The sequence below is a fragment of the Pteropus medius genome, unplaced genomic scaffold (genome assembly GCF_902729225.1).
Source record: "Pteropus medius unplaced genomic scaffold, Ma_sr-lr_union100, whole genome shotgun sequence".
NCBI classification, from domain to species: domain Eukaryota; kingdom Metazoa; phylum Chordata; class Mammalia; order Chiroptera; family Pteropodidae; genus Pteropus; species Pteropus medius.
This window is the reverse complement of record NW_024349802.1, coordinates 6,411,527-6,432,269: the sequence shown is the minus strand read 5'-3', so window position 1 is coordinate 6,432,269 and position 20,743 is coordinate 6,411,527. Positions and strand designations below refer to the sequence as shown.

The 20,743-nt window shown below is 37.5% G+C and overlaps 2 protein-coding genes and 1 pseudogene across 2 annotated transcripts in view; 1 reads left to right on the top strand and 2 right to left on the bottom strand.

Moving 5' to 3' along the window:
* Nucleotides 1-1,029: 1,029 nt before the first annotated feature.
* On the bottom strand, nucleotides 1,030-15,106 carry UBE2B (ubiquitin conjugating enzyme E2 B). Its single transcript, XM_039836039.1, has 6 exons — nucleotides 14,673-15,106; nucleotides 12,515-12,595; nucleotides 11,063-11,088; nucleotides 7,044-7,133; nucleotides 3,380-3,468; nucleotides 1,030-2,324 (listed from the first exon to the last, which is right to left on the bottom strand). Exons 1-6 carry the CDS (start codon nucleotides 14,714-14,716, stop codon nucleotides 2,196-2,198), a joined length of 459 nt encoding a protein of 152 aa, XP_039691973.1. The 5' UTR covers nucleotides 14,717-15,106; the 3' UTR covers nucleotides 1,030-2,195.
* LOC120581786 (uncharacterized) lies at nucleotides 10,365-10,483 on the bottom strand (annotated as a pseudogene).
* A 13-nt stretch (nucleotides 15,107-15,119) lies between the features above and the next one.
* CDKL3 (cyclin dependent kinase like 3) overlaps nucleotides 15,120-20,743 on the top strand; it is a 38,106-nt gene continuing 32,482 nt past the window's right edge. Inside the window, exons 1-3 of the mRNA XM_039836038.1 lie at nucleotides 15,120-16,122; nucleotides 16,888-16,952; nucleotides 20,314-20,496. Of these exons, the coding sequence (XP_039691972.1) occupies nucleotides 15,984-16,122; nucleotides 16,888-16,952; nucleotides 20,314-20,496 (387 nt within the window). The 5' untranslated portion in view covers nucleotides 15,120-15,983. The remainder of the gene's footprint in view (nucleotides 16,123-16,887; nucleotides 16,953-20,313; nucleotides 20,497-20,743) is intronic.

Below are 20,743 nucleotides of genomic sequence, written 5' to 3'. Positions count from 1 at the left end.
TTTTAATAACTCTTGAGAGAGATTATAGTTACTGGCTAAAAGACCAGACTGCCTGGATTCAAAGCCCAGCTCTATCATTTACTAGCTGGTTGACCTAGAACTAGTCACTTAATTTCTTTATAATATAAAGTTTCCTTATCTGTAATATAATAACACTTTAACATGAATCCAACTTCATACCTAAATAACTTAGTTCTAGCCTTTTGCCATACCATATGTTTATAAGATTTATGTGGAGTTTAAAAGCATTTTTTGTATGACAACTTTGTAAACTGAAGGTTTACATCTAGTATTTAACTAAAGAAATAGGAATCTGTTACAAGGGTGAAAGAAAAAAACTATGAGTAATTGAGAGGGAGAACTTTCCTAAGAATTTTTCCCAATGGGAATGCAGACTAATGGTGTGAGTTTTATGCATGTGTTGAATTTGGAAGTTAGAGCTCAGATTCTCTGCAAACTAAGATTTAATTCCCTTATAACTATCTGTCAATACTTGAAATGTTTCAGTTTTAGAAAGAGGAAAAACATATTAAGGATAAAAATAGATTTTGAAGCAGTATCCAAATAACATGTAATGAAGAGGGGAGACTCTCATAGCTACTGTATTTAAGAGTCACTCACTGGAGTAAATGTCTACAGAAAGCATATTTAGTTTAGAGCTGAATATAAAAGCATCACACATGTAATATGACCAAAAAAATACCTTTAAATAAAGCACCTTTTTGGAGGGCCATAATTCCAGTGAGTGAACTCTTCATTTGCATCAAAAGTTCCCTAAGATCTTACACTTACCCCAAATTTCTCAAGTAATAACTTTTAAAGGGAACCATCAGCACTTAATTTTTCCAGTGTTAAACTCTGCTAAATAAATAGAAGCCGTAGATATTGCCAACTTATAGTCTTCCAGTAAAGAAGAAATCAGTCTTCAAATAGAGAAGAAGCTGTCAGCTTACTAAGCTAGTATGAGTATGACAAGAAACTCTTGGGGTTACTGAAATGTTTTAACTACTAGAAAGACTACACAGGTGGTTCAACAGAATTTACTTGTATATTTTCCATTTTCTATACTATTTGAAAGCATAGGAAGCTTTGTATTAGCTTTCTACAATACTGTGTTTTAAATTTATCCAGTAAACTAAGATGCAATACAACTTTTATACACTGAGGAGATTAAAAAAATCTCCACAAGAGAAAGCAACTCAGCAGGCCTTGGTATGAAAACATTTTCCCAGAATAAACAGATATGCAATTGCATTAAAAGGCAGTTTTCAAATATTTAAATTACACCAAGATTCCTTCCAAATATCTGCCTTGCTCAAACCAATGCAACTAATTCTTACTCATTGTTAATAGTGGGGCAAGGATTTTTGGTAAATGTTTATAGTTTTACTTTACTTCATTATCAGAAATCTTTTAAGGTGCTATCAAGCAGCAAAATAAGTCGCATCAGCTCTCTGCTCAAGGCAGAGGTGCAAACTGTGAAATTGCAAAAGGTACAGTTTAACAGTAAGTAGTGCATGAAAAAATAGTAACAGGTGGCTCAAGTACAGAGTTGGACAGAATCAAGTCAGTTATGTCTAGAACTACTCAACTGAAACCAATATAGGTGCATTCAAAATAAAGTCTGAGATTATAATTGGTGTTTAGAATCAAATTTGAATAATTTCTTGATAAAATATAAATCTGTTCTTTTGAAATTGGAAACTATCAATTGATGGAGAGCTAGAGACTTATTAACCCCTCCTACACAGATAAGGAAATAAGTGACAAAGTCTCTTGCACTGAAGTTATGTATTTTAACAGCTTTACATGTAATAGTCATTTATAAAAAACTTTAAGTGCTTTTCTCCAATTTAAAAATCTAAAGAATTCAAAAATAAGGCATTCAATATTTGAAAAAAGTACAGATTTACAAAATGTGTATATTCTGTCATGAAAACTCCACACCAACATTATACACTTGGAAAAAAATACAAACAGGATATATTACAAATTTATGTAAGCAATAACTTAGTTCACACCATGCAATAAAAAGTACATTAATCAAGATACACAAGCTTTTGTAGGTTCTAAACTGAAGGATTTTTTTTCTGCAGAATCCTTAAAACCTGTGGCACTTAAAATTTGTTAGCCTTTCTACTGAGAGGTAAATTATACACAACAATGATGAAAAAGATTAACAGACCAGTTGTCTATTATGAATCATTCCAGCTTTGTTCAACAATGGCCGAAACTCTTTTCTCATATTCTCGTTTGTTTTCCTGATAAAGTTGTGCTGCCTGGCTATTGGCTGGACTGTTTGGATTCGGTTCATCCAGCAGAGACTAGAAGGAAAGAGAGAAGAAAAAACATCTGCAGAGTTACTCTGTATATTAACATGGGTCAGGTAAGGAGCACAGAAGTTATGCAAAATAACACATTATCCAATAAAGAAATGGCAGAAATTAGTATGTCTTACATATTTTTAGGTCTAAATACTTTCAGAAATGGCTTGATAAATACAGTAAGAAGTTTCCTGCTGCTAGAGAACTTAAGCTTCTAAAACAGCTCTCAATTGCCTTAAAACCTCTATAATTTCAAAGAAATTAGAAAAGAACAATATTCTTCAGCATACTAGCACATTAAACCAGGAAATAAGCAGCTTGTTTTGATTAATATACAATACCTATAAATAGCTTAGCAACTAACAGTTTTCAAAGTTAAGCTCTATTATTGTGATTATTTGGCAAATGTCTGACAGTAAGTCAAGTAGTGAATCTCGTTTCTTTTAATCAGTAAAACGTATACATCTAGCAGCAAGGGAATGAAATAGGAAGGTTAAAAACAATGTTTACACATACCAAAATGTTGTCTTCTCTCAAATCCACGTTAATAAACATCCCTCATTCCACCCCTCTGCAAAACTGTCACTCAAGGTCAACTCTAACATATTCTGCCAGAGTGCTTTGGCAAATAGTTACAGTACTTTCTTTTTTTGAAAGACAATTTCTTGGATAGGGCAACATAATCAATGCTTCTCTGCACTTGGCAGTTTCTTTAGGTCCCTATGGTTTTTCTAAGCAATCACCTTTATCTGTCCCCAAGATCTTTCATTCTTCTCCACAACCTCTGGCTATGCTTCATGGGTGCAAACAATACTTGATCTGTGAGGACACTTAGACACGATCAGGAAAATGATTGTAGATCTGACCTAAGGGGGTCACTAACGAAAAAGGAGGCCAGTTGTCTGAAAATCATGGGCTTCTGAACTCTGCCATTGGTTATTATCTGTGTGCTGGGAAGGTTAGTTTCCTCACTTGGTCTTTAGATTGCTACTAAAGGATCTGACTGTATCCCACAGAATCTTGAAAAATTATGATATATGTTAACACAAACTTACCTGAATTGATGTTAAGATAGAAGATACATCATATGTTGGACTCCATCGATTCTGAAGGATATCTAAACATATGCTACCATCAGCATACACTGTAAAGACAACACTAAAACTGGTTACATATTAACTGTCATATCTAACCTTTAAAAGAAATCTTTATCACAAACAGAATGCTTAGTCCAGTCAGAAGTTTTGAACATTAGAAAATAAGTAAACCACATTCTGTCTTGCAGGAAAACCAGTCTTAAAACTAAGGTCTCTTATTTTGCACCTTTTCATCAGGAGGCTGAGTGGGACTTAAACTTTTTCAACACACACCATATAGCAAATCTTTTTATTTATTTATTCCCCTCCCTTTAATTCCTGCCCTCTACCCCCGCCCACTTCCACCTCTGACCTAGGATGTCTCCCTTTAAAACTGGATCTCTGAAGGCAGGGCATCTCCTCCCACGCATTTGCAGCGGGCACCCAGGGCCTAGTGCCCCCGGGATATGGTCCATGGCTCCACCTGGGGCACGAAGCCAGAACCTTCTGCACGTAAAGCAGATGTACTAACCACTACACTATGGAGCCACCCCCATAGGAAATTTCATATTTCTTTATATTCTTAAATAAAGCCCTTTAAAATTTTTTGACAAAGCAATTCCACTCCCTGAAATTATTCTAAAATAACCATGGACATGCAAAGTTTACAGATGTTCACTATAATACTATTTATAAGAGTGAAAAATTGGAAACTACCTTGTGCTCCATAAAGAGGGAACCACACATCTACCTTATCTTAACTGATGGAGAAAGACATCAACAATATATTTCCTTAATTTTCCAATTTATATAGGATAATACATTTTTTGTCAAGAATTATATTTAAATATTTTTAGTTTATGCAGTTGCAAAAACATTTGTAAGACTAAATGCCAAACTGTAAATTATGGATATTCACAGATAGAATTATAAAGGATCTTATTTTCCTGACCTTTTCTTGTATTTTATGATTTGTTTTTGCAAAGAATATGTATCCCTTTTATCTTTAAAAAATCAAGTGATTAATGTTTTAGAAGTCTTTAACACCTGGGAAGCTTTTCCTCCCTTTTGAACTGATTATGTGAAAATACAAACAAAGAACGTAAATTTTTATCTACCTGCAATACTATATATATCAGTACAATAAATTTCTAGAAGTAGAACTGCTCTATCGACAAAGGGTAAATACATTCAAATGTTTCAGATACTGCCAAATTGTGGAAAGCTTCATGGAGCAAGCCAGATCACTCTACATAAAAACATGAATAAGTGCATTTTCTGGGGGAAGAGAAGGCAAATTATTCTTAAATACTGTTATTCCACAGGGTCCTATCCTCGGTCCTCTTCCTTCTTACCCTTTACATACTCTCTGGGCAATGTTATTCACTCCCATGGCCTCAATTACTAGCCATGTGCTAGGTACTTCAAATTGTTAGCTTTATACCAGATTCTAAGCCTCAGCTCAAAAGCACCATAGTCAACTACTTACTGTCTATTCCATAGGAACATCAAGCTTTGCAAGCCCAAAGTAAAAATCATCACCTCTGTAAAACCCATAAAAGTATAAAATGATTTCAAAGTTTTTAACTAGTAACTATTTTTGAAAAGTAATCAAAAAGTAAACTAGAAACCTAACATCCATCGACTGATGAATAAACAAAATACAGTATATCCATACAATGGAATGTCGAAGTGCAGATGTTACAACATAGCTGAACCCTGAAAACTGTGCTTACTAGCTGAAAGTAGTCACAAAGAACCACATATATACAGAAAGTAAATCAGTGGTTGCCTAGGGCTAAGGGATTGGGAAAAATGGGGAGTGGCTGCTAATAGGCATGGGATTTTGGGGGGAGGGCGACAAACATTTCCTAAAATTGAGTGTAGTCATAGTTGTACAACTCAGTGAATACTAAAATCTACTGAACTGTCTAATTTAAATGGGTGAATAGCATGGTATGTGAATATTTCAATGAAAATGTTTTTTAAAAAGTAAACCAGAAAATTAATAAAAAAGGGAAAAAATTATTATTAATATGAAGGGAGGAAAAATAACCTAATACACTGTTTCCCAATTAATTTGTTAAAGTTGAAAATCCTACACCTATACACCTATACCTCCTGTACATTCTACAGTCTATCCTACCTTGACTGACAGAATCCTCTTACTAGAATTTGGGTTGATTCAATACCAAGTCTCAGTCAGATAAAGCTACAGTGGAATAAATGGTAAGTGACTTGGGAATTTCCTCAAAACAGAAACAATAAAAGTAAACCTGTCTTTTTTTTTCTGAAAAAAAAAAAAAAAAAGGGAGGCAACCAAAAAGAGCAATTAAATTATTGGGAAGTCATATTGATTCCAGACACACAAATATCCCTCTCCTCTGAGAAGAGAGCTCTGCCTGTAGCTCATGTAGTCTGCAGTACTAGATTAGATGCACAAATCAAGAGGCTCTCTGAAAAATGTTCCTCCTGAAAGTAAGCTAACTGATGGCGAAGACCACATTTAAATGAGCAAAGGTTACAAAAGAAAGAGTGTTGAAGTATTTTAGAAAGTAAGTCCTTCATACAGCTATTTATAATCCAGGTATAGAAATATATTCAAATAACAAAAAGGGAGGAACAAATTTAATTACAAAAGGGTCACTCAGCAATCATTTATGAAAAACAGTAATAAACTTCTAAAAGTGAAAATCAGAAGAGGGAAAAAATGAAAAACTATTTAAGAAGCCTTAAAAACATACAAACCTTTGACCCAGTAATACCGACTAAAGAAATATTCGTAGGTATTTGAGAAGATTTATTTTCAAGAATATGAAATGCTGAAAATCACTAACAATTGGACACTGATTAAATACATCATGATAACTCCTATAAACAGAACATTTTGCAACCATTAAGATGCAAGAATATTTAATAAAGGAAAATGTTCATAGTACATAAAAAAATATTTAACTTTACATATAACATGATACCAAATTTGTACAATCATTTCTTTGTATTTTTTAAAAGCTAAATTTTAAGTAATTTTTTTTAGTATCTTTCACATTTCTACAAATTAAGATATTATTTTAACCCATTTCCCATTTGCACTGAGAATACTCGCAGGCAGCGCTTGCAGCTGCAGCGTTTACCCCAAGATAACTCACAGATTACAGTCCTAAATTTACCCCTAAAGTTTGCCATAGAATATCTTGCTTTTACTATTATTTTCGCATTGCTCTAGTATATCAATAGTCTTTGGAAATGAATAACATCATCCTATATATAGCATTTTGTTTTCAGCAGTGGTATTTCCATTTATAAAATATAGTAATTCTCAATAGCTGAAAATGTCAAATCCTAGAAAAATCCTAGAAAACGCAGCATCCTACGTGTGATGTTAATGCTGGCAGCTAGCTGCACTTTTTATTTCTAGGCAGGAAAAAGAGTTAAAATCAGTAATTACTAAAATAAAACAACTTTATCTCAAATTTGGAACCTCGGTATGATTCCAGACTACAAAAACCTGGCTAATATTGACATGGAAGCACCATCTACAAGTGAGTTCTAAGACTCAGAAGTATGGGGCAAGACCCAAAAGGAAGGAAGCAACTTCCCCACCCCCTCTATCATTTGCAAAGTCTAATAAATTGCTACTTACCATTTGGATGAAACATTTTGGATAAAAACCTAACTGTTGGCGGTTTATTTGGATATTCTTCAGAAAATTCTATTACTAGTTTAAAAGTACCTAGATAGAAAACAAACCAAAATAATTACAGTAAAGACAAGCATAACTTTTTAATCTCTTCAATGACTCCTAACCCCATACTGGTTTTTCACAACCACAGAAAACTTAATTTGTCAATTTTGGTTTAACACACAAAACATATGCATATACTCCTATTTACGTTAAATTTATGGCATGCAACAATGGCAAGCACTTGGGGGAACTAATACTTTTATGTGCTATTTGGAACGATAACTGTCATTTTTAAAAGGCAATTTGGCCCTAGGTACTAAGATTTAAAATGCACATTTGGGGAACTAGAGATAGTTTATAATAATTTAGAAGGGAGCACCCAGACGGTTTTGAGAGGGGGCAACCATCACATGACAAAGGATTGGTGGCATGGGCGCTAATGTTAAAGGTCTGTTTTGTCCCCATACCAGTCCCTTCACTTAAACATGCCAAGAATCAGTAAGTGTTAGTGGAATCACCCACTGTTGTTGGTTAGACATAGGCATTTTAAAAAATTATGCATTTGTAACAAAGTTAATCTGTTCATACTGAACAAAAAAAGTTAACTCTAAACTCCAATTCCAAATCTTTTTCACAGAAATAACACTATTAATGGTTTTGGGTTTGTCTTTCTGGACTTTTTTTGTATTTATTTACTCACTATCCTTTTATTTTGAGGTAAATCGCCCAAACGAAGGTTGGAGAGGTCCTCTAAGTACAACCCCTTGGACATAGTAAGTTCAGATTTCCTAATGAAGTCAATAAAAGTTTAAACCACTCCAGATCTCTACAGGACTCTTTCCTTATTTCACCAGTGAAGTTTTAAAAAACAAAATATGTCAACTATAACTGAAAATAAAATTTAAAAAATAATCTAAAACAAAACAAAACAAAAACCCCTAATCAACCTAAATTCTAAGCTCCTGGCTTTAGAGGCATGTTTTTAAGTAAAATATTTCATATTTTATCTTCTTCACTGGTCATACATTTGGTATACAAATTCTACCTCTTTACACCTTTTTTTTTTTTAATTATTTGGAAATTTCAGATCAGGGAGGCCGAAGATATAAGCAAAATCAAAGGTGATATGTATTTCATATTTTGATAAATTAACAGAGGTACTGTGAAATGTACAGTTAATTAGTAAAGACAGCTAATTATTTTCAAAGCTTACATTTTAATTACAAAAACATACCACATAAAGATTTCAGGCAAACACAAATATGAAATGGCTATTTTTAAGCCTCCCCCCCCCCCATTATGGGTTCTCAAACCCCTTTTACATTGTTCCTCCCAACCAGCATCAAGCTTCCAATGTGAAGTCACTGAATATGAGCCTGGAAAGAGATGCACGCAATAGCATACCATTTTATGGTATCTCAACCAAAAATAAAAAATAATTTCATTTTTAAATATTGGCTCTCTAATAACCAGCTTGCAAAAATTCCCCAAATTATTAACAGTCTGTGCTCACAAACTGGCACAAGCTACCTCCAGCCACCAATGGCTATGACTATCGATATGTGTTGTATTAGTAATTATAACTCAAAAAATCTTTAAATATAAACTCATTACACATTAACCTAAGTTACATTTAATGAAAAAATAACTACATCCCCAAGTAAATGAGAAGTGAAGCATTGTTTTACAGTTTTGCAAATCTCTAATGACTGGCTTAGCAGAAGACAGCTGGGTTCTCTCAGCTGCTTCTGCATCCAATCTGTTGCAATATGCTGTTTTGGTTAAGGGACATAAAATCAGGCATCGCAGAAATATATAAATGAAAAAAGGAGTATTTTCATAGTCTTTTCAGATAACTATAGATATTTTTTGATAGTACACCAAAAAAAGGGTAGGTTTTTAAAGGTTAGCTGTAACGTAGAATCTGAAGCCATATAAACTTGCATCAGTTACATTACGATCTTTTGCACATTGCATAAATCTTTTATCCATCCACAATTTTCTAATATTATACATTGGTCATTTGGAAAATATTGGTTCACTGTCATACTTATGAGTATCACCATATTCCATTATATACCATCAAAAAAACCTGCAATAGGTAATAACACCTACTGATCTCAACAGAGAAGTATTGGGATGTTGTCATTTTTATCAGCAGCAACAAACATTGTCAGTTGTTTTCCGTGACCTAACAGTTCACTCAGGTCATTTCTAAGAATGTCTTTCAAATACTCAAGTCTATAGCAGAAACTTATTGGATTTCGTTAACCAATGTCACCATAAAAAAATTAATTTAAAAAAATTAAAAATACTCAAGTCTAAATAATCAGTTTCTCTGTCATTCTTTCAAGTGAAAATGTTCCCCTCGCAAAAGCACTAGTTCAAGTTGCAACTCAAATAATTGCAGAAGTGCTTTTCCTCCAGACAGCCATCATATTTTGGTACACAAGAGAAGTGCTATATGCATACTTCTCACTTTGTCACACAATATTAAAAACATATATACTTAAGGGACAAAATTTATTATCATTAATTTCTACTTTTTCATCAAGATATTTTTAAGTGAAACTGGCATCTTTTAAAATGCAAAGAATACAATGACCATTAGTATAGTTTTATGCCACTGTCTTGATTTGTGCCAAGATGCTGAACTGCTTAGGGCCAGTCTCAGCTACTAATGCTTTCATACCAACAGTGCAAATGTCAATACAATAAAAAAGGCAAATAACACCTTAGTATGGGTATGAAGACAGTTTTAATCACATGGAACCCCTGAAAGGGTCTTGGAGACCTTAAGGGATTTACGGTCCACTCTTGAGAACATTCTGGTATAGACTGAAAAGCTGAAGTACTTAAGTACTTCTCTTCCTTACCCAGCTTAGAGGTAACCACCGATAATAGTGTGATACATAACTCTTTCACACACACACACTTGCATGTTTGTACTTAGAAAAAATGCGATACAACATACATTATTCTGCAACACTGTCATATGTCCAAATCTACCTTATTCCTTAACAGGTATATAATATTTGACAGGTATATTATAATTTGCTAACCATTTCCCTTACTGGGCATTCAGATGATCTACTTAAAAACAGTGCTGCAGTCACAATCTTTCTACAACTAGCATTGATGGGTAAATGCTGAAGACATTTTGATAATTAAAACAAACCCATTTAACATTTTTTTTTTTTTTAATTTTTAGGCGAGGCAACCCTTGGTTGATCTCACAGATTGCAAGGACCTTGTCAGCTTACAATCCCTTATTTTTTATGCCAATGGTACCTGGTCTTCCTAGACGGTCTCCCATCCAAGTACTAACCAGGCCCAACCCTGCTTAGCCTCTGAGATCAGATGGGATTGGGCTTGTTCAGGGTAGCATGGCCACAGCCTTTTTTTTTTTTAAAACCATACTATAATTAGGGAAAATTTAAATTCCTGGTTAAAAATCAATTCGAAAAGCTCAATTATATACATATTACAACTAGTTTTCCATTTTCCTGGCTGTTGATGAAAATGCTGAATTTAAGATGCAAAAGACTAAGCAGAATGCTAACTACTTATGGGTATTGAATGTTAGCTGTATGTATACATTTAAGAATAATTTCTGCTCAACATGCTATCAATACAGATAACAAAGTTATAAAAAAGCATGATTACCCTCCTGGTGTTTACCTTAGGGACATCATTAGCATGCTACAAGGCCATCGAAATTTAAACCATTCTCAACATAGATCCTACCATCTAGGCTTACAATGCTTTAGCCAAATATCAAAGTAACACAGTAACTGGCAATGCAGGTGATCAAACTGATGTAGGAAGCAAGTCCTTTGTAATCTACAACTCTCAGTAGTATTAGTTTTAATGTGACCTATTAACGAGAATAAATTTTTAGATAGACACATAGGTATTAGGATTTCCTACTTAAAAAAACACTCAATATTATAGAACACATAACGAGAATGACTTACCATCTTCAAAGGGTGTCCCTTCTGGTCTGAAAACAAAAAGATTTCTAATTAAAAAAGGTTTTTCATTCTTTCGTTCTACTTTTTCCTGATTTTCAAAAGCAGAAATGATAAATTCAAACAGAGAAAGTGGAGCTCATTCTGATATGTGAAGTTTTAAAGATATTGTCATCGTAGCCTTAGATTTTTATAAATGTAGGCAGATAGGGTAACTTTCATTTTCCCTATTAGGTTAGTTTTACAAAAAAGACAAAGCCAAATACACTTGTCATAATTTTAGCACAAAAAGAATTCAGTTCATAAACACCAACCAATCATTTTGTAAATGCATGTTAAGAAAAAATCCTATTTTCAATTTACATCAATAAAATGGAAATCAATATCCTTTAAGATAATTATGACACCAAAGCAAAGTGCTATACTTTTCAACAGAGCATAATCTCTTGTTCAAATTGGATAGACATAACTGATGTACCAAGAAAGCCAGTTCCTTTTGCCCAAATTTTTTCCCTGCCTCCATACCCCAATTTCATTTTTCCTAAGCAGCAACATGAAGTTTAATTATTACTTGCAAGGCATATTCAGGATCTCAAAGCAGCACATTAACAGCCTGAATAAAATCACATTACTTTAGAAGGGTGAACTACATTCATTTATTCACCAATCTTTAAGGTGCACTCTTATAACAGATTCAGTAGCAACTCTGAATTCTGTTTATGAAAATATTACCCTTTAAAAGTTCTAGTGCAAAACTCTAGTTTAAAAAGAGTCAAAGAAAAAAGATCAAGTCTAGGAAAACCAAAGAAAAGGCATAAGAAAATTTTAAAATAAAAAGCATATATGCAATATATATAATACGTAGAACGTTAAGACTGCTTCTCAAAAGACTCCATTCAGCTACAGGCATTCTTCGTTTTATTGTGCTTTGCTTTACTATGCTTCACAGATGTTGCCTTTTTACAAATTGAAAGCCAAGGCCCTCCAAGGCACAAGAAAAGGAAGAAAGGAAGAGTTTATGACTGGCTTTGTTGTGGTGGTCTGGAACCAAACATGCAATATCTCCAAGGTGTGCCTGTATTTCACACTGGGTTATGAAACATTTTTCATTTAAAATCTTGCCTCAGTGGAAATTCTTAATATTTTTGGTTCTTAGCCTTTTAATAGTTCCAGTAGAATGTAAGCATAAATATTTGCTTGGTACATTTTGTACAAAATAATTTTTCTCCTTTAGTTTCAAATGGTATTTTTATCAGTAAAACCCAAACTCATTATAAAATCACATGTATTAACAAAATGCAAATAAATTTTATGTAACTACCCCAAAATTATCAGAATGTTTTTTTCTAATTTACCTTGCAGTTTCTGTAAACTCTCCATTCCACCTCAGCCTTTTCTCCTAATGTATTTTTTCTTAAAGAATCGCCACACCTATCAGTTGGTATATCTTCAACTCACCCAAATATAACTGCATTCCACTGCATGATGTTATTTTCAGATGGTGCGCCACTGACACCCACAGGTGGGTCCTCTTGCAATCTAGAAATCCATAGTAGTAATTTTAAAAGTTGACCATTAAAAAAAAAAAGTTGACCATTAATGCCACTAAAAAAAGGCCAAACAGAACATGTATGGATTATCTACTTTGAGATACAAACTAAAACCATTTTCTTGTTCTTGTGATGAGCTGAAATAAACCACAGTAACTCAAAAAAATAAATAAATAAATAAAGAATCCACCAGGTATATACTTATAAAATACTTCTTCAAAATATACAAAATTCCAAAGGGTTTGGGAGTATCCTTCTTCAAATATAATCAAGGTATCTCTTCAAAAATAATGTATACAGCTGCCTTCAACCAAAAAAAAAAACTTCAATTGCAAAAAAAATTTTTACAGAACCAGATTTTGCTGCTGTGTAAGTCCTAATCACAGCTATTTGTGCAACACCGCCACCAACCCCCCACCCCAAATAAAACCCTCATTGTAAACACTGAATGACTGGAAACACTTATCTTCAATTTAATTAGGAAAATAATTTTAGGCAGAAGTTATTTTATCCCATTTGCTTCAATTAGCAATAGCTTTTAAAGTAATCAAAGCTTCAGTTAGGTTTTCCTGTCAGTCTCTATTCTAAAGGCTCTGCCACTAACACCAAATAGGAGACTCAATACAAAGCTACCTTCTAACATTTGTCAAATTCTTGTAACCTGAAGACGCTTGGAAAACTACCAAAGGCGCCATGTGTTCAACTCAGAATAAAGCAGAGAATCGCAGTAAGAAAGCAGGGTAATAATGGACACAAACTGTAAGTTTTATTATTAAACTTCACTCACGAGAGTTAGTCTGAAAACCATTGCTTTCAAACTTTAGAAGACGACTTTCGCATGAAATTGTCATCTCTGTAAAAAGTTATACATATATGGACAGTGATTGTCACGTGGTATGCTTTGAAATTAGTATCATACTAATAAAAATGGTATTTTCAGTCAATCTCAGATTAGGCCACGATGAACAGAAGGAGCCTTAGCGGAATTATGCTGTTTGAAGCCCACCAAAGGTAACCCGCTAAATTACGAATACATTCAATGATAAATTGGCCAAAGCCCAAAACAATAGCTTCCAAACGCCTCACCTACGACTACATAATGGCGAAGTTGAGAGGTTACTTCCTGAGCGGCTGATGTAAGTTTTTATACTAGGCAGATTTTGTGTCAATCAGGGCAGGTATCCCCAGAAAAAAAAAACACTTAAAAATGTGCAGAGAATGGCAATACTAAGTTTTCGCAGTCACTTTTTCTCGTACCTTCAAATATTCAAAGGTTAACAACTGAAAAGTCTCTTCCTCCTAACTAACCCCCACACCTAACAAAACCCTGTTTTACAAAAGGAGGCCCAGGGAGTATCAGGTTAGCGCCAGTCTCAGGGAAGGCATTTTTCCAGACTTTGGTGGCTATAGATAGGGCTTTATACACAAGGCCACGAAGCTGACTTCCAGAAAGCACTGGCAGCCGGGGTTGCCAGCTCAAGTCTCAGGTCTCTAAGCCAGTTCTCAAGGTCCTTTCAGACAAGCGAGGGAGAGTCGGGTTTCGGAAGATGGGTTAACCACCTCCGGACCGCGAGCTGCAGACCCCACCCTCACTGCAGAAAGAACTAGGGTGGGGGTGGGGGCCTTTCGCCCCAACCCTGTCCCTCTGAGGAGACCGCAGGACCATCGAACAAAGCTGATTGGTGCAGCAAGCGGGGAAATAGTTTCTGCTACGGCTCGCTTTTTCGAAGCCAGGGAGGGGACACCGCAGGGTGCGGGGACGGGGTTGGTGGGGAGCGGTGAAGGTTTGAACGCTACAGCGAGACGTCGGGCAGCTGGCCTGAACAAGCCCACAGCCATCTTTTCACTTTTTTGGGGGGAGGCGTTATCGAAATTTCTTACGTCAGAAGAGTGAGCAAGCAAGGATGAGGGAGCGCGATCGGGGACTTAAACTGGCCTTCCGTGCGTCCCGCGGGGCCCACAGTCGGCCCTCCTACGATCTTAAGAGGAAGGTGTCCTGGATCCCCGCCCTACAGGCCTGTAGCTGTGGAAGAAAATTCGTCATCCAGGCGAAGGTGAAGGCTTACCGCTTGAAATCCCGCATGAGCCGCCTCCGGGCCGGGGTCGACATGCTCCCCAGCTGCCCCGCGGTCAGTCTGAAAGAAAAGAGTCCCGCGCAGCCCCCCCACCCCCCGGCTCCGCGGCCGAATCACTGCGGGTCACCGCCGCCGCCGAGGCTGCACAAACAACCCTGCAATGACGTCTCCCTCCGCCGCCTCCAGATCCCTCCGCCCTCCGCCAGTACCACAGAGTGAGGGGTGGAGGAGAAGGGGACAGGCTGTATGAGATCTCAGATTGGAGCCTTTCGGCAAGGCTCCATCCATTGTGACTTCCTGACATAATAAAAAAATTTGTCTTCTCTGTGTTCAGGCTATAGATTGTGGATTTAGAGTTTTCGAAACCGAAACATCACCGTCCCTCTCCCTTTCAGTAGTTTAGGCCCAACCGGGTGGGGAGAGAGGGACGCAAGCGAGGCCAGAGATTTCAGGGAAAGGAGGTGGGATGACGTAAGGTCACGTGACTGCTGGCGGGGTTGTCAACAATCCACCCCGGAGGGGGAGGAGGAGAAGTATCTAGAACCACGTGTCCCTGTGACGCGATTAGAATGGATCACGTGAGAGCGTCGCCTGAATCTGAGTTTCAGTCTGGTCTTAGACGTGGGTAGTTAAATTGACCCGGCTTAGGGCGGCCTTACACCTTTGTTTTCCATCCACTTTGTCTCATTAAGTGGGAGACCAATCGAAGAGGTGGCGGAAGCAAAGCTCGTTTTGCTTCTTACGTCTTTTAAACGGAGCCGAAAATATTTTGGATTTAAGGTTTCTTCTGGTCGATTCAATGGTTTATCAAATCTGGTACATGAGGAAGAAAGAGTTAATGGGACCTCCATTATAAGTGCGGCATTGAATGCTCAGGCCCACACAAAGTGAAATCCCCTGAAATGATTCCGTACGGCCACCTAATAGCCTGTATGTATGTGCATTGTAGTGGGGTTTTCAGGGTTGGAAAGTCTGCAAAGATAAAAGAACTGTACATTGTCCAAGGTTTGTTCATACTCCCTACGGAATTAACGAATTTTGTTCTTCCGTTGTGGGTCTGCTCTCATCTGAGGATTTATGTCAGAGTCCACGGATTTGGGTATGATAGGGTACCATTGTTATTTATCAAAGAAATGTGGGGATGAGGTCTCCAGAGAGCCTATCGATGGGAGGTTGGTTGTCAAAGAAACCTAAAAATGTGATTCAGATTTGGAGGAGAGGTTATGTAGACCCAGGGTGGTGGTTATAAATCTAGCTGGATAACGCATTTATTTCAGGTTTTTTAAAACCAACAAGGTGCAAATGAAGCAGAAATGCCTCCTCCCGGCTCCTCTCCCCCAACCCCCGTTCCCCGCCACACCCCCGGGGTGGGGGGTGGGCGGGGCAAGTTCAAAGGTGTTGATCCTTGTAGAGGACTTCGAAGACTTTCGTGTTCATTTGGGTAAGTCTTCAGCTCAGGGTGGTATGGGAGGATAGAATGAGGACCCGGAACAAGAAAGGGTTAACTTTCCCCCGTTTCCTGGTACCTCTTTTTCTTCAAACCCTGAATTCTGTCTTGCTTTTAGTAATTTCCTTCATGATCAAGTTAGCCAGCCCTAACTCTTGGTAGGTCCTACTGTGCATTCACAATATGATTCCGTAAGTCAAAAGCTGAATATTCTTATATTTACTTTTTTGCCTTCCTGCCAAAGCAATCCTAATCCTCCCCATAGCTAAGGATGAAGACACACTGGTAGGGTTAACATTCAGTGAAATGCTAAAGAGAAACGTTAAAAAAAAATTTGTTATATCATTTATCTAGCAATTTATAATTGTTTTGGAAACCCAGTTTATGGTTTTCTGAAATGAAGTAACAATTTTGACAAAAATCAATGAAGGTTTTTCATTGAAGTCTTATAGCAGTGTTTAAGCAAGAATCATTGGTTGTCCTGGTTACCAGGCCTGCTTCCCCCTTGTATTAAAAAAATTCAACAGTAAATTCGAAGATCTAATTGGCTTTATTAAGCAATTCATGAATTGCAATGCATCCAATCCAGCTACCCGAAGGGCCCTCTGAGGGGTTTTACAAAATGGAAAGTTTTTATAGGAAGAAATGAGGAGAGGGAACTATTTAAAGAAATTTCATTTGAGGGGCAGGGACATCTTTCAGGGAGGGGAGAGAATGGGAATGGTTTTTATCATGCAGATTGCCTCTTCTTTCTTCCAGAATGGGTGGAGAGGGCCCATGTGATAGAGTTCTTCTTTGGTGTCGACCAGAAAATTCCAGATAAGGTATTAAATCTGTTTGATATGGGCTTTAGCAACCTGTGATTTTTTCTCTTTTAACATAATAGTTTTAAAGCTATAATTTTATATGTAGTGATTTTGTAGCTCTAGATTGTGAGTTCACTGAGAGGACTCTCATGATTTTTCCCTTGCCAATACTTAGCCCACAACAAATGTTTAATATGCTTACGGCAAGTCAGAGCCCACTATAAGATATACTATGACATTCTTATTCATAGAAATTTTATAACATGGTTGAATAACTTTTTAAAAGGAATGACAATTCTGAATGATGATGTTACCGGAGAGTGGGGATCCTCTCCCAGCGCGTTGTCCAGGTTCTTGATGACTCGAACAAAGAATTGAGCAAGACACTGAAATACGGTAGAAAAGAAAAGTTTTATTAGAAGGGAAAGTACACTTCCCAGGCGTGAAGGCGGGCCTGAACAAGAGAAGCGTAGCTCAGGTCTGGTAACAAAGCCTTTGGGGTATTTAACCCTTTTTGCTGTGGGTGGTTACTTTTCTTAGAGGAGTGGGCTTCCTTGATTGACAATTAAGATTGACGGGACTCAGTGATTCATCATTTTGCATTCTGTGAATGTTTGTTCCCAGAATTCAGTCTGTTATAATGATATTAATGAATGTCTGGGCATATGCCTCATATTATAACGATTGTATAATGAGGCTCAGGTGAGTTGAAGGTCATTGGGGGTCTTCGTTGTGCAGGTGCGAGTGACTGGCTTAAACTGGTATCTAATTCTCTGCCTACTGGTTTCTTTGTGTGAGTTAAAAAATGCCTTCTGGCTTGCTTAATTGTGGGTGGATTAGGGTGGGCCCCTTCTAGGATAGGGTGACCTCAGTGTCTTTGCAAGCAGACCCGAAACTCCCTAATTTTCCTGCCTGCCTTACTCTTTTCTAAGAGTCATGAACCCCCTTATTATTAGTATGGATGTTGAGAGACAGGAGGTCTCTTCTGTATCTGATTTCTACTGAGAATGGCCGTAGTCCCTGCCTACAGGGGTTTGTTTCATGGAACTCTTTCCCTTTCTGCCTCAGGGTGGGGGTCTTGTGTTTCCTGCTTAAGTGCCATCTCAGTCCCTAGACAAGGAAAAGATACAAACTCACTATTTAACTCATATATCTATTAATTTCTATTATTGATTTGCCTATTAAGTGAGTAAAGGGAAACAGCCTTGGTTAATATCTCTCTTAAAGAATTAAAAAAAAAAAAGACTTTTGGCCTAAAGTCTCCTCTCTCGGACTCTAAAGGCCCTGTCTGACTTAACACCATTTCTGCTAAGAATGGGCTGATGACCCTTATCAATAGCCAGAGGATCTGAGTTGCCAGGGCAATTATCAGGCTTTGAAGGAGAGGGTTTTTTTTCCAAAGAAAGGAGGGAAGAAAACTAGGTTTACTAAAAAGATTAACTCTGAAAGAGGTCCCATTTCATTTCCTGCTAAAAGATTAAGAATTTTACAAGTGATGTCCCATCTCGGCAATGATAAACAAAAACCGTTGATAAACAAAAACCGTTGATAAACAAAAACCGTGACCACCTTTACTTCCTCTCTCACTGCTCTCTCAATATAAATCTTAGCAGCACAGAAACCTTTGGGAAGCTTTTAAAACACGACTTTCTTTACTCTATTTCATTTAAATTAGGATCTCTGGGGATGGTGAGACCTTACTAAAAGCTCATCTAGCCATCATCTGTCATGGCCCCTTTCCCCTCCTCCCCCCAGTCAAATATGAAGTTCCTGCAGTGATCAGGTCCTGGGATCCAAGAAAACCTCAGACCTGCTTGGACTAGTGTGGATAGCTGTGATTTTTAACGTGCATGGTGGAGTGGGACCAACTAGACTAGAATTCATTGGATAATAATGATGCTAATTTAGGGAAAGCATAACGAGATTTGGCTTTTTAATAGTTAACTCTTTTTACAGAAAAAAAGAAATGAAAGCTCTGCGAAGTCCCTGGGCACTTGCTCCAGTACTATGCTTGTTATTTTTTGAAGGCTGCCATGCCAACAACCCCATATTTGGTTATTTAGCAATTAGATAACAGCCTTCTTTTCCTCCTGTGCCCTTGTATGTCAATGTGTGTGTGGTAGAACCCTTTGAATCATTTGCTTTCCCAAAGAGGGAGTTTTAGAGTTTCGACATGTAGAAAGGGAGTTTTTAAAAAATTACTAGAAGAAAAAATTTAAAAGCACACTTAAGGTGTTCCAGAAATGGTCTTTATTTAAGAACCGTCTTATTCCCTTTTAAAGGATGAATGTCGATAGCTGAGGTCGAACTCACGTCTACAGAATATTAACGTAACTGGGTAACTTAGAAAACTACAATTACACTAGACTTGCGTGGAAGTCTCCTTTCACAAGATGTCTGTATTTAATGACACCAGCCACCCTTTTAAGACCCAGCATAGGCGGCAGGTGTTCTCTGGCCTGGAGGCATATGGGATGCAGGTGAGATAAGCCTACGTACGACTCGGCTCCCCTTTCCTAGGAGATGTGTAGTCACTCACACTGCAGTCAAAATACTGATCCGCCCCCAACTCGGTTCAAAACCGACATAGCGCGGAAGCTTCAATTCGATCCTCCACAAACCACACTCCCCATCCTTAACAGAACGCCCACTTAGCACCCACCAGGAACTCGTTTTTGTCTCTTCTCATTTCCCCTTCCGGGTCATGCGAGCGCAGCCGAAGATCCGGTCTTGCGCATTACGCCTCGAGCGCGCGGCTAGTGGCGCCGTTGCCATGGAAATGCGCCGCCGGAGCTAGCCGGGCCCGCGAGCTAAGTAGGGTCCGCGTCCCATTGCCGGGCTGGGACTCAGCGGAGCCAAGCCGGCGTGACTACAGAATGGGCTGAGGTGGCGGCGGCTACCCGGCTGAGGTCGTCTGGGGGGAGAGGGGCGCGACCCTGGTCCGGGACCCCAAGAGGTCTGGTTTGAGGAGTGGGCGGGACTGAGGTTTCCTTGGGTTCCAGGGCCTGATTTGTGGGGCGACTGCAGAGAGTTTTGCGAGAATCTCATATTTGACTGGGACATGACAAGTGTGAGGACTCCTTACCCCTCGCCCCGCATGATGGATAGGTGACATATAGTGAAGAAATCTTAAACCATAGTTTTGATGGGAATAACCGAGACAGCAGTAGGCTCCCGAAGTTTTGGTGAGGGCTGGAGCCCCACAAGGCCACCTTACTGCCGAGCTGGCAGCGTTTCCAGAGACAAACGGGGTCTGTAGAAAAGATTTCTATTTTTTCTGTTTTGTATTTTAATATATCAGTTTATTGTGGAAATGCATTTGTAGCTTGAATAAATAAAATATATGTGTTTAACATTTTCCTTCTTTATTTCCCTGAAGAAGCAGCCGGCCTTAAGAATGGAGATGTATGAAACCCTTGGAAAAGTGGGAGAAGGAAGTTATGGAACAGTTATGAAGTGTAAACATAAGGATACTGGGCAGATAGTGGCCATTAAAATATTTTATGAGAAACCAGAAAAATCTGTCAACAAAATTGCAACGAGAGAAATAAAGTTTCTAAAGGTTTGCTTCTTTTGCCTTAATTGCTCTCTGTAAGTCAAAAGAGAAATCTTTATGGAATAAAAATTTATAGAAGGAATATTTCAGTTAACACATGTATTAAGACGTACTAGAAAAACAAGTGTGATGCCCTATTCTAATGTCTACATTTTGTAATTTTATAGAAATACAAGAGATATGAGCTTATGTATAATGTAACAAAAGTTATGCAAAATATTGTGAAATAATTAGAAATATCCATATAGTACTT